This window comes from Mytilus trossulus, unplaced genomic scaffold (genome assembly GCF_036588685.1).
Source record: "Mytilus trossulus isolate FHL-02 unplaced genomic scaffold, PNRI_Mtr1.1.1.hap1 h1tg000110l__unscaffolded, whole genome shotgun sequence".
Classification (NCBI taxonomy): domain Eukaryota; kingdom Metazoa; phylum Mollusca; class Bivalvia; order Mytilida; family Mytilidae; genus Mytilus; species Mytilus trossulus.
This window is the reverse complement of record NW_026963297.1, coordinates 734,562-745,640: the sequence shown is the minus strand read 5'-3', so window position 1 is coordinate 745,640 and position 11,079 is coordinate 734,562. Positions and strand designations below refer to the sequence as shown.

The 11,079-nt window shown below is 34.1% G+C and overlaps 1 protein-coding gene across 1 annotated transcript; it reads right to left on the bottom strand.

Moving 5' to 3' along the window:
- Positions 1-2,121: 2,121 nt before the first annotated feature.
- LOC134700005 (uncharacterized) lies at positions 2,122-9,801 on the bottom strand. Its single transcript, XM_063561405.1, has 5 exons — positions 9,785-9,801; positions 8,459-9,453; positions 3,974-8,239; positions 2,953-3,195; positions 2,122-2,270 (listed from the first exon to the last, which is right to left on the bottom strand). The coding sequence occupies exons 1-5, from the start codon at positions 9,799-9,801 to the stop codon at positions 2,122-2,124; spliced, it is 5,670 nt and encodes a 1,889-aa protein (XP_063417475.1).
- Positions 9,802-11,079: the final 1,278 nt, after the last annotated feature.

Below are 11,079 nucleotides of genomic sequence, written 5' to 3'. Positions count from 1 at the left end.
TGTATATTACGTTAATTTGTAGGATCCTTTACTATAGATAATTTAGCTGATCTGTATGGAACGCCGGAACTGTCTTATAGTGTAAATATTTAATGTGTTCTGTCGCTTTGTCGTTACGTCCTGTTATTTCTTCTTTATGTTATGTGCAAATGTCTTGATATCCTGACACGGCATCTCTGTGTTATGTCAAATTAGTAATTTGTTTGGTCAAACAATTGTATGATATGTCATTGCTAAACTTTGTTTTGTAAAATGTGCATTACATTATGCTGTAACTACTATATATTCTGTGAATACTTCGGAACTTTATGATCAACCACCTTTACATTCTCTCATATTTTATCTATGTTGTGTCTATTCTTCTTTTACGTAAGTCAGTTAATAATTGCGTCCTGTCTCGAGTGTTATTGTTATGTCAAATGTTCTAAACGTTTTGTTTTGATACAACTTTGTTCTATGTAAATCTCATGATATTACAGTCTTTTGGCGTTATGTTGTGTTTATACATATGTATCTCCAGTGAAAAAATAATACATCATGGTATAATTCATATGGGGTTTGTCGTACAGCTGATACTCTCTGTGAGCATTCATTACGTCATGTGCAAATGTTTTTTACATTATGTGCAAACAACTAATACGTTTTGTGCAAACCTCGTTTACCTTATGTGCAAACATTGGGCCATTCCAGTTAATATCTGATAGGTGGGGGTGGATGAGGTGATTTATTTCCTAGGTATCAGAAAATACATGTTGAGAAACTGACCTATCAGAATTAAAAAAATAAGACCTGTCAGATGAAGAGTTTCAGTTCATAATGGGTGGATGGGCTAGTATAGGAAAAACTTACCTATCAGAAATTTTTAATGCTACTAACATACCAATCAGAATTTTTCTGACACTTCAACCTGTCAGAAAATACCATCCACCCCTTTTAAACTTTCATTAAGTTCTATGTCTCTGAGTATATTCTCTTTATGAGGCTAAAATATATGCGTGCAATTGCCCTTACTGAAAAATCAGCCTTTTGGCCAACTGTTGTGCAACTGTGTCGCAAACACTGCAATAAGGTTGCTGCAAATAGTTTGCAAATAGTTTGCAGCAACTTCACAATGAATTTTTATCATGAAAATGAAGGTTGTTGCAAGTCTGCCCAAAAGTTTATAGCCTTATATAGAGTGTGGTGAACCTCTGGCGATCTTTGGTAGCCTTATATATAGTTTGTGGCAAACTTCTGGCAATTTAAGTGATGAATTTCCGGCAAACTTCTTGTAATTCAGTGGTTGTCGTTACATATATTTGTTTTTCGTTCTTTTTTTACATAAATGAGGCCGTTAGTTTTCAGGTTTGAATTATTTTACATTGTCTTATCGGGGCCTTTTATAGCTGACTATGCGGTATGGGCTTTGCTCATTGATGAAGGCTGTACGGTGACCTATAGTTGTTAATGTTTGTGTCATTTTGGTCTTTTGTGGATAGTTGTCTCATTGGCAATCATACCACATCTTCTTTTTTATATTTCAAAGCATATATAGTTTGCAGTGAACTTCTGGCAATTTTTGTGATGAACTTCCGGTAAACTTTCAAAGACTTACTATTATAAATTTTGCCATGAACTTCTGGTAAATCAAGTGACATCAATAATAGCAAATTAAAATGCAGAAACTGTCTAAATTAACTTTCAAAGAGATGATTAATGATGCAAGGCCTGTTCTATGTCCCTTTCCAATGTTGATTTCCAGAGGAAATTAAAAACGCTGATTTTGAATTTTCCTCAAATTAGATTTAATGGGACTTTTTTTCTGTGTATATTTTGGATTAAATGCTATAGATGAGAACTAACATATGTTTTGTTGCAATTAGTTTTAAGTCCAAACTTAGTTTCTGGATGCATGATTTAAAGACCAATTGTTGGCCTTTAGCTGGTTTCCGCTGATTGATCAGGTTGATGTCTCTTTAAAACATTCCCCATTCCATTCTAAATCTTATAAGAACTATAAAAGCATTTCATGCTAATGCCATCCCCCCCCCCCCCCCCCCAAATAAAAAAGTTGATTTGGTTCCATATATTTTAACTCTATAGTTGTTACTGACTTTTTAATCAGAAAATGTCAAATTTATGTTAGATAACAGCTTTTGATAGTTTGATATTCCCTCTGACGATCTTCTCTGTTACATCTAGAGTATGTATGCTTGAATTATTTCGTAAATAAACAGCAATTGTGTCTTCTTCGGGAGAGTAGTCCTGTACTTCGGCAGCATACCAACGACCTGTATAAACACAAGAAAAAAAACATTTATATATCTTTTAAATCTAGGTCAAGTGGTAATGATATAGCTTATTTCAGATATAAAAATGCAGATAAAAATATTGACCATTAGTTTGCACGTTTGAATTACTTATATATATTGTATTTTCAGGTTTTTTTAGAACTAAATATGTGATATGGTCCTTATTGACGGTTGCACAGTGACCTAAAGTTGTTAACTTCTAGATCCATTTTTTTCTTTTTGAGATTTGTCTCATTTGCTTTATGCCACATCTTCTTACTTTCATGATAACCAATAATCAAGATAATGTTGTTTTTTTTTTTTGCTCATTTTTGATAGAAGAAGTGACATAAAGTTTTTAACTTCTATATCCATTGTTTTTAAATGGATATTTGTCTCATTTGCTATCATGCCACATCTTCTTACTTTCATGATAATCATTAATTAAGATAATGGCCAAATGTCCATTTGGCACAACAATAATAAAGTAGTTGAAATATTACTTTTAGCATTTAATTGGCATTAGAAGAATTCATTGTCCTACCAAGTTTACTATTTTGTTGGTAATGCATAATCAAACAATTATCTTGCAGAAAATCAGTGCTGCATTTGAAACATGACACAATCAGTATATTACATGCAAATGTATAGTTGTTTTTGATCAAATAAAGCATGAACTTGCCTGGATTCATTTTTGCAGTCTCAGCTTCTTGTTTGGTCCATTTTATCAAAATAGAAGATCCAACCTCTATAACTTTGTCATAAATTGAACTTTCGCTCAGAGTAGTCCTTGCGCTTTTGATTATTTTTCTTTTCATTGCATTATCAACATTTATTTTGTACTCTTTATCTTTTTCACTGACATATTTCACAGTAATTTCATCTTTGTATTCCTCATACTTCATAACCTTAGCAGGAAACCAACCTGAAAATTAAAAGAAATATAAGATGGTGTCAAAATTATATTCTGAAATTTTTGATTCTACTATGTGGACACAATTTGCCAAACTTTTAATTGTCAGGTATATTTTTAAAGAATAGTAATTTAATACTTAAAGTTCAGAATATTTTTTTTTAATCTTGAAATTATTATTTCAAACTAATTTTAGAATCTTTCAAAAACTTAGCAAGTTGTTTGCTCTATTATATATTTATGTATAAAAAACTTTTTCATTACTATCTGGAAAGATTGCTATCTACTTTTATAGCTGACTATATGCGGTATTGACTTTGCTCATTGTTGAAGGCTGTACGGTGACCTATAATTGTTGATGTTTGTGTCATTTTGGTCTTTTGTGGATAGTTGTCTCATTGGCAATCATACCACATCCTCTTTTTTATAGTGTCTTTTTTTATTGAATATGTAACGTTTTTATGCCCCATTTACTGGCATTATTTTTTCTGGTCTGTGAATTCGTTCATCTGTCCCACTTCAGGTTAAAGTTTTTGGTCAATGTAGTTTTTGATGAAGTTGTAGTCCAATCAACTTGAAGCTTAGTTAACATGTCTCAAGTGATTTGACCTTTTAATTGTAATGCCAAATTAGATATTTTACCCCTATTTTTATGGTCCACTGAACATAGAAAATGATAGTGCGGATTGAGTATCCATGTACATTCTTGTTTAACTCAATTTATGAAATTTTTCGTATTTCTATAATAAAAAAAAAAATTCAACTTAAGTATCTATAAATCATCATGTACCTGCTTTCCTGTTGGATGCTCCAAGCTCTTCATCTCCCCAGTAAATTAAAATTCTGTTTCCTGGTAGGCATATCACATCTCGTTGACTTGACACTTGTTCCTTTGATTTCTGACAGGTTATTTTTTCGATGTATCTTTCTATGGTTTCAAAAATGTCTTGTAAATTTTCTTCTGAAATGCCAAATGGTAGTTCAACTTCTGTTAAATTTCTTTTCTCACCACAGTTGCCAGCATTTCTTCTTGGTCTGTGTGAGGACAAACTTGGCTTTCCCCTAACTCCGGAAGCTCTTTCGCGGTGAATGAATTCTTCCTGGCAAATGTAGAGGGACTTCTGTGCAAATATTAGTTGTTTTGAAATATTAATTAAATCCAAAATTAATTCAGCTTCCTTTTGAAAAATTAAGTTTCTGGAACCAAGGCGTAAAGCTAACAACCTTAGGGAAAGTTCGTCTTTTGTTCCAAGAGTTGGTACTTGGAAAAAATTTAAAACCTCCTTTATTTTTGCAATATTTAGTCGATGGATACCTTGAATTGAATCTGGAATTGTTGATAAATCTCCATCAAAGGTTGACCTATCTGGTTCTTCAATTTCCAACTTTTCAGCCAACTTTTTTACTAAATCAACTTTTGTTCCAGTTGAAGGAACCTTTTGATCTGCACACATTTGTACCAATTCTGCCTTTGTATTTTGGAAGAGTTCATGGTTCTGCCATCTATTTCTTTCTATTTCGTTTGTCAGATCTCTTTCCATTTGCTTCCGCAGATGATGAAAGTAGTTTTCAACCTCGGTTTGTGTAATCCATGACAGTAAGGCCAAAGAGTTCGAAATATCAGCAGTCAAATGTGGAATCACCTTGAATGCTAAACCAAGTATTGTCTCAGGGAGAAAAATATCAGGATGGTTGTCCCAAACCCCACATTCCAAGGATTTTCGCATTTCATAAGACATATAATGCAATCTTCCAGTTCTGATATACCTAATATAATCTGGAAGTGGTTGTATGATTGCCCTAGATGAATTATTGCCAATCCAATTGTCATCCGATCTAAATATTGCTGTTAAATATTTGCCAGAAAATGCTGTTGTCATGTCACAAAATTCATTATTAAGACGTGCATAATCATCTGCATATTTAGCTATGAAATTATCTCCGGATCCCCATGTCATATGTAAGATTTCAGACAGATTGTTCTTTTTAACGCCATAACCAAGGTTGGACTCCATTTTCCTTTGTTCAGACAAGGACAAAAAATTTCTTAAATTATTTTCATCATCGAAGAGAAATGTTTGGTCTGCTCCGACACCTCTAAAGCATTGAATATTTTTACCACCAAATGAAGCATTTTGTATAACATGTTGTAATTCCTCAGCAACAGCTTCCATGTTTTTTGTATGCTCTATTGTTCCAGCTTCTGGCTCTTTAAATATACTTGACGATTTGATAATTCCCAGCCTCTGAATATGTAGATTGACAGATGCATGAACAATTTCCACAAAGTTCCTCTTGCTGTAATATTCAGCATTTGAAATTTGGATAACTCTGTCTAGATTTAAAAACCGTTGAAATCTTGCAAGTAACATTCTCACTAATGGACTGCTCGGACATTCAGAAGGTCCATTATCAACAACAAATACAAAAGAGCTTTTAAGTCTCCCTGAGATAGGGTTTCTAAAATATTCATCGAGTGCTGGTTCTGCCAAAAGTACAAATAGTTCATTGAAGCATCTGAAAACAGTTTCTGGTTCATAAAAAGACAAATTTAAGAGATAGACAGCTTTCCCTGTTCTGGTTACATGTAAAACTTTTTCAGTGGTACCCTCCAGCTCAAGTGATAAATTATCTGGAAGTGTCTTCATAATTTTTGTTTCCAGGAAGAGATGACCCATTGGTGTAATTGCATTTGTACGGCTTTGATCCCAGTCATGATCTGGTGCTTCACATACAACCCAGGTCTTCCCACCTAAGGAATTGTTACAGCGGACAGCTGCCTTAGCATCCTTTGAATCTATAAATGTATCATCTGTGTTTTCTGCTGCACTATCTGCTAAATAATTGATGTTTGCAGAACAATAATGTGCATTGACAACTGTGTCCTTGACTACAGCAGTTTTTGGTGCACTGTGAAGTGAAATCATTGCATTGACATTTTTGCCTTCATGATGTTGTTTTGCCTGGTAAGTTCCTTTCCTGTAATTTTGGGTATAGTTATAACAAGTTGATAAAGAAATATTAAAATCTGGTGGTCCTGCAGCCAAAACAGTTTCCCTGGCATCAGACATTCTGGTTCTGTTAGTTGCTGACTTGTATTTAATTGTATTAGTAAGTCGTGAATGTGCCTCCATTCCTCCTCCACCTCTTTGTTCCGTATCACCTTCTCCAAATTCATATTCTAAGACAGGAACAAGATTTGGATTTTGGTCACTTTTAAGCTGTCGTCCTCTGCCGGTCATATGATGTCGCAAAAATTCTTTTTTCTTTAGTTCTTTTACACGGTGTAAAATGCATCGTTTTTGTTGGTCATTCAGACCTTTTTTGAATTTGTATTCCTTCATTATATTTTCATAAATCTTTAAATGCCGTGGAACAATATCTCTAGCTTTGGTTATTCGCTTTCTTGATTTTACATCTTCTAATTTAGTCATGAAATTAACACTTGTCACTTTTGTTAAGAGAAAGGTAATTGTATCCCGATCTCTTTCAGAGTCTAAGTAGTCTAAAGCATTTTTATATACTTTACCAATCTGATTTTGTATATGTTCATTAATGAATTTTTGTTCGTTTTGTGATCCTATTATTCCATTGATTTCTTCAACAACTGCCGCTAGTTTCATACCTCTGTCTTCTGTCAGATAAGCTTTTCCATTGAAATAAAGCTGCATAATAGGCAGATACTTTGATAAAATATCATAAGTTTCACAAGCTTTCTTCTGAGAGATTTGGCGTTTGATGTTAAGTGGTTTGTTTTTTGTCGTTGTATAAATTTCAGAAGCCGTTTTAGTTAACAAAATCGGTGATCCATATATAAGTTTTTCACAAACTTTTTTCACAGCTGACAGGTGCGAATGCGATTGTGATTCAGGTAGTGCCTGACTTAACTTCTTTTCCAGCCCTAAATTTGCCATAACTAAGTTCCCTTCAGTTTTGGATCTCTGCATACCAATTTTGTTGTTTCCATCCATTATGATGCTGTTGCTTCTTAAAGTTGATCTGGCCCGGTTACTTATGAATGTTTCTCCCTGTTGTTTATACCAAGCTCTGCTCACATGTAGAGGTAAAAGTGTTTTCCATTGTGTCTCGCTGTCATTTTTGTATTCAATATGGCTTTGGAAGTCTATATTTTCATCAATACTTGATGAAGCAAATAACTGTCTTCGAGGTTTAATTTTGCCTGCTTTATCTACTGCTTGTGTGGCATAAATTTTACCTTTAGATGACGATGATTTTGATCCTGTATTAGGAAAATAGTTTGTAATCATGCTGGTTGTTTTACTCTTTTTCTTGGCAGAGGCTGAGTCAGTCTTTACATTTATAGAATCATTTCTATTTCTCCGTTTTGCTGCACGAACTATGAGATTGTTCGAGCATATTGAATCTGTTTGTTCTTTTAGTTTTACTGATGTTTTGGCAACTGTTTTCTTGCTGCTGTTAGGTGCTGCATATTTTTCCTTATGTATATTATGAGATTCATGGAGGGTTGTTGACACCTCAATTTCTTGAGCTACAGAAATATCATCCACTGTATTGTAAATTGATATTGACTTTTTTAAAGGTGTGTTTTTCATGTGTTGAGGTGTTTTCTCCTCTTCTGTGTCATCGACTCCATCATCATGATCATTTTGTTGTTCTCTGTTTTTTTCTGAATTGATGTAACAATCTATTTTCCTTGTTTCTATTTGTGCATAATTATGAAAATAATATACATCAATGCATGTACCATTATTATCTAATTTCGTTTCACTTTCTTTAGTTATTTCACTTGATGACTTCTGATTTTTTGTTACAAAATTGTCTTTCCTTTGTAGAGGGTCCTCACATTTTATAACAATGCGATGTTGCATGTTCTGTTCCACTTTTACATCCGGGGTTGCTTCTTTGTAGTAGGTAGATGATATTCCATTAGCAAAAAGCAGGCTGTTAGTGTTTATATCTGTTTTTTTATTTAGATGTCCATCATAATCAAACTGTAAACTCTCTGTATATTTTTTTTGGTCAAATGTACATGATTTGTCCTGAGTTTCATCAAGTAGGCTGCCATCTATAGTGTCTATTTCATTGCATGCATACAAATTGGACTGATTTTTTATTTCAGTACTATCTATGATGTATTCATTGGAGTTTTCAATTTCGATTTTTTTTATCTGTTCATATGATCTGTCTTGAGCAGGATGAAGGCTGTTTTTATAGGCATTTTTATATTGTTGGTCAATATCAATTTTTTCCTTAGCATTTATTTCATTGTTTTTAGGTAGATCATCCAAGATACTAGTCATTTTCTGATGTTCTTGACCTTGTAGTTTGATTTCAGTTACGTTTACTTCTAGCTCGGATGATTCATTCTTCAATTTAGATTGACATTTCTGCGGGGACTGTTTTTTCATCTTATTATCATGGTCTGTATTTCTTTTTTGAATGAACTTTCCTTTCTTGTTTTTAGGTCTGCATGAAGTTAGGAAATCTGATAGGGTTAACGCATTTCTCTGGGGAATGTCATTTCCGTTAAACCCCTCTTTTTTGGATACAGTCCACTGTAAATTGCTTTGTTCACATGGAGCTTGCAGACATAGTAGGTTGATACAAGGAACAAAGTGATTTGGTGTCCACCATGACTCTCGGCTTGGTTGTGTTCTAGTCCACATAGTCCTGTAAATTTCATCACCTTTAAATGCATTTGGTCTTGGATTAAACATGTGATGGAGATCAGCTCTTAATATCCTGTTATGTTCAGGGTAAATTGACTTAACAGGATGTCCTGATATACTAGCAAATGCACTTATTTGCCATATTCCTGCCCAAGAATTTTTCTGACATGTTTGCAAGACTTCGTTCTCAAAAGCATCATTTAAACAGTGAATGCTACCACTTGATGTCGTCTGTGATAGTCTTCTTGAAAATTTTCTCCCTTTATGGTCATCCATTGCTTCATTTAGATAAAAATCCTTTTGCAGTGCTAGTTCGATAATAGCTCTTACACGCATCTCTGTGAAATATTTTTCAGTTCCAAATACATGTAATGACATTGATCTGTATGCACAATTACCATCACCATAAACACACACGGGGACATATTGTTTGTCTTCATCGGGTGGAAACAAGGTTTTGGAATATGTGTCCACTTTATAATTGACTTTTTCTTTGGTAGTAGGGAATGATAAATTCTGTACTTTCAACTTTTCGGCATCAACAATTGTCTTCAGGTGGTTAAAGCCATTACTAGCAGCATCTTTGAATTTTATAAATGTATCTTCAAAGAACTTCATCCTGTAAAAGAAACAAGTTATAAATATATATATCTGATATAAAAGGATATAAAATGTTTCTTAACAGTGTCATCAATAAAATTGTAGAAATTTTTTTATGTATTGCCTTTTTTATAGCTATATGATTCTCTGTTAAGAATTCCTTATCAAATTTTAAACCTGTGCAAGTTTCACTTCAATGGAAACCTCACAGATCAAGCTTCAAACTAAAGAAATAAAAATGAAAGAAATAATATGCCAATATCCATTTTAAATATCACTAATCAAAGTTAGTTTATGTAGGTTATGGCTGGTGGTTCTTAAATAAAAAATTCTTTTGATTTGACAGTTACCAGTGTTTGAAAGCCATTGGGCTATGTAAGGAAGTTATTCCCATGAATCAAAATTTTAATATAATTACTGTTTTTTTTCACATCAGGCCTGGAAGTCATAAAACTTTTATCAGTGCTCAGAGCACAAAATCATGCTTGAAACATGAAATCCAGCAATTTGAGTTTTTTTTACAAAAAGGATAGCTATAAAGGTCACTTGCATTCAAAAAACATGTCGACGGAAGGAAGCACATTTAAAACTAGAGGCTCTCAAGAGCCTGTATCGCTCACCTGATTCTACTTGGGTTTTTGTAATTATATGAAAAGGAAGACATTTGTATATATTTCAAATAGGGTCCTATGTTAAAGTAAGTCCCCCAAAGGCGCCCATCATGGATGATGGATCGGCTACAAAGTAACAACACGTGGTCAGCACCTAATAAGGAATATTCATGCCATGCATGGTTTCATTCCATTCAGTGGTTCTCTAAAAGAAGACATTTGTATATATTTCCCGTAGGGTCCTATGTTAAACTAAGTCCCCCGCTGGCAACTATCTTGTATGATGGATCGGCTATAAAGTACCAACACTTGGTCAGCACCTCATAAGGAACATTCATGCTATGTTATGTTTTATTCCATTCAGTGATTCTATAAAAGAAGTCATTTGAATGCATTTCCCATAGGCCGTCTAATGTTAAACTAAGTCCCCCTGCTGGCGGCCATCTGGGATGTTGGATCGGCTACAAAGTAACAACACTTGGTCAGCACCTCATAAGAAACATTCATGCCATGTGTGGTTTCATTCCATTTAGTGGTTCTTTAAAAAAAGACATTTGTATATATTTCCCTTAGGGTCCTATGTTAAACTAAGTCCCCCGCTGGCAGCCATCTTGGATGATGGATCGGCTATCAAGTAACAATACTCGGTCAGCACCTCATAAGGAATATTCATGCCATGTTTGGTTTCATTCCATTCAGTGGTTCTCTAAAAAGTCATTTGTATATATTTCCCGTAAGAGTCCTATGTTAAACTAAGTCCCCACTGGCGGCCATCTTGGATGATGGATTGGCTTCAAAGTAACAACACTTGGTCAGCACCTCATAAGAAACATTCATGCCATGTGTGGTTTCATTCCATTTAGTGGTTCTTTAAAAAAAGACATTTGTATATATTTCCCTTAGGGTCCTATGTTAAACTAAGTCCCCCGCTGGCAGCCATCTTGGATGATGGATCGGCTATCAAGTAACAATACTCGGTCAGCACCTCATAAGGAATATTCATGCCATGTTTGGTTTCATTCCATTCAGTGGTT

Bases quoted from the DNA above. Each gene is read 5' to 3' on its own strand.
- LOC134700005 (XM_063561405.1), bottom strand. The intron at 3,196-3,973 runs GTACATGATGAT...TTTAATTTTCAG, and splicing joins AGCATCCAACAGGAAAGCAG to GTTGGTTTCCTGCTAAGGTT. The intron at 2,271-2,952 runs GCAAGTTCATGC...GTGTTTATACAG, and splicing joins GACTGCAAAAATGAATCCAG to GTCGTTGGTATGCTGCCGAA.